Source organism: Monopterus albus, unplaced genomic scaffold (assembly GCF_001952655.1).
Source record: "Monopterus albus unplaced genomic scaffold, M_albus_1.0 scaffold2240.1, whole genome shotgun sequence".
Taxonomy (NCBI): domain Eukaryota; kingdom Metazoa; phylum Chordata; class Actinopteri; order Synbranchiformes; family Synbranchidae; genus Monopterus; species Monopterus albus.
In genome coordinates this window covers 1-2,260 of record NW_018130115.1, presented here as the reverse complement: position 1 = coordinate 2,260, position 2,260 = coordinate 1, and the positions used below count along the sequence as shown (strand labels likewise).

General features: G+C 40.8%; 1 protein-coding gene across 1 annotated transcript; it reads right to left on the bottom strand.

The window, feature by feature from the left end:
- Positions 1-733: 733 nt before the first annotated feature.
- On the bottom strand, positions 734-1,704 carry LOC109953948 (apolipoprotein L3-like). Its single transcript, XM_020589382.1, is given in 2 exon segments — positions 734-1,560; positions 1,563-1,704. Coding segments are annotated over 2 exon segments (969 nt in total).
- Between the last annotated feature and the right edge of the window lie 556 nt (positions 1,705-2,260).

Here is a 2,260-nt window from a genome sequence, read left to right as displayed (position 1 = left end):
TGCAACTCCTGAAATCCTATTCTAACATTACTGCTGCCAAACGTGGTTCAACCAGTTATTAAAACTGCTGCCATTACTTTTTCTACCATCAGTTTGTAGGTTTAATGGGTGTGTTAAATAAAGACATAAAAGCTCATGATTGTTTTTGATTTATCAGCTAAGGTTAATTCTTTGGATGTAGCCATGTTAATTGAATTGTGTCAGTACCACCAGTACAGATTTTGCTGAGGGATACATTTTCAAATCCTACATATAGGGACTTTCACATTATATTTCATTAATGTAGAAAATAATGAAAAAATACAAATAAAAAAAACTGCGTTTTCAGATTACTAGCAATACAAACAGCAATACACTGTTTACTCCCGCAATAAGCATTCAACATTTTCTTTCATCCTTTGTTAGTAGTCAGGAAAGTTAGTTTAAGGTTATCGAGCCTGGTGATAGATGTGAATTAACTTAATTGCAAATTTGTCACTTGTATTTTATTATATTATCCATTGCTACTGGCACTGAATACACTTATTGTACGTATGTTTAATTGATTTCATTAATGAAATATTTTTACTTGGAAATCCAAAATATTCCCACTTTATTATCAAGATCTGAAATCAGACGATGTTTTTAAAATGCTGTTGCACGGCATATAAAAAAAAAAACATTCATTTTTTTGTATTACTGCACTTGCACAACAGAATAATGTGAAATGAATTATGCACTGCATGGTGACTTGTTATTCTAACTGACTCTCATCCCCAAATGAAGTGATAGATGAGATGATGCTTCCGAGCTCATCCAGGACTCCCTGCAAGTTGTCTGCTGCCTCCCTGACTGACTTGACAAATTTCATGAGCTCAGATTTGGTTTGAGTGGTTTCTGAGGAAGGCTGGTTCTGTTCCTCTGATGCATCTGCTTCATCACTGCCAGACTCTTTGACCACTAGTACAGCCTTGTCAAAGGTGGACACAGAATCTTCAGTTTCAGTCTCAGACCCTGGCTGAGAAGTAGTTCTCTCCTCTGCTGCCTTTGCCTGTCTAATGTGGTGTATCTCTTTAGCATCCATGGCAATGAAGAAGAGGTCTACTGCTACAAATAAACCTGAAAGCACACCTGTGACTGCCTCTGACACACGTACCACTCTGCTTGCCTGTGCTGCGATCTTGCCAATGTTAACTACTTGAACTAGTCGAATCAGTTCAGGAATCACACCTAGGCCCCTCCCTACCCTGAAGCCAAGCCGTGCCAGTTGCTCTTCACTGAAACTGATATCCATATTGTCAGGTACATCAGCTGTCTGAAATCTGTCTCTGATTGCCTGTAAGCTGTTGCAGATCTCCTGGAGCCAGGTGACTACTGCATTAATTTTCTCTTTAAACTCTTTAATGCTGCTTCGAACAGCTTTGCGATCAGAGGACTGGTTCACCATTTTTGTGATATTCGAGGCACCAGCAGTGACACCACCAAGTGTACTCACACCCACACCAACTCCAGTTACAATAAGAGAGGTTCCAAAAGTGAATGGGGCCAGTACAAGAACTACTACAGATGTAATCCCCCCATCGCTCCAATCACACCTCCTGCCAAACTGCCAATGGTGGTGCCCTGATGCACATGCTCCAGACCCTCAGTCACAATCCTTAGCTTTGTCAACTTGTGCTGGAGATCCTCCACAGTTGTTTTGCACTGTTGAAAAGGCAAAGACATTATCAGGTGCCATAAGGCGCCCCATCATGCTTGGTATAATTCAATGTGAAACACTGCTGTTCAGTTTGGTGGAAAGTTACTATTTAAAGTTCCATTTGATCAAGGGGGCACAAATTCTATTAAGAAGCTACTGTACATGCCTAGTCAGAAGTATATTCTTTCCAACATTATCTAGGTAAGAAGGCTTTATCTGTAATAAGACTGTAAATAGAGTTGCATGACTCTTGTTAAAATGAGAAGCATTTTTCCAGTCAGATGTGAGATCCTGATTTCCGCAGGGGCACCATTTTTTAAATAACTAGAATTACCTCTTCATGGTTCTTTGCCTCTGCCAACCAGTCAAATTCATGGGTAGGGGACAGACGGACACATGTGACTTTTTTTCCGACGCACGCTCTCTGTCTGCTGGTGGGAGTGTACTCACCTGTGTGTGCACGCATGTGTCTGTGTGTGTGTGTGCGCATCAGGGCGGAACGCCATGCACGATACAGAGAGTATAGGAGAACTGTAAATGTGCAACTATGTAGAGATGACATGCTGTCGTGTAAATAAGATA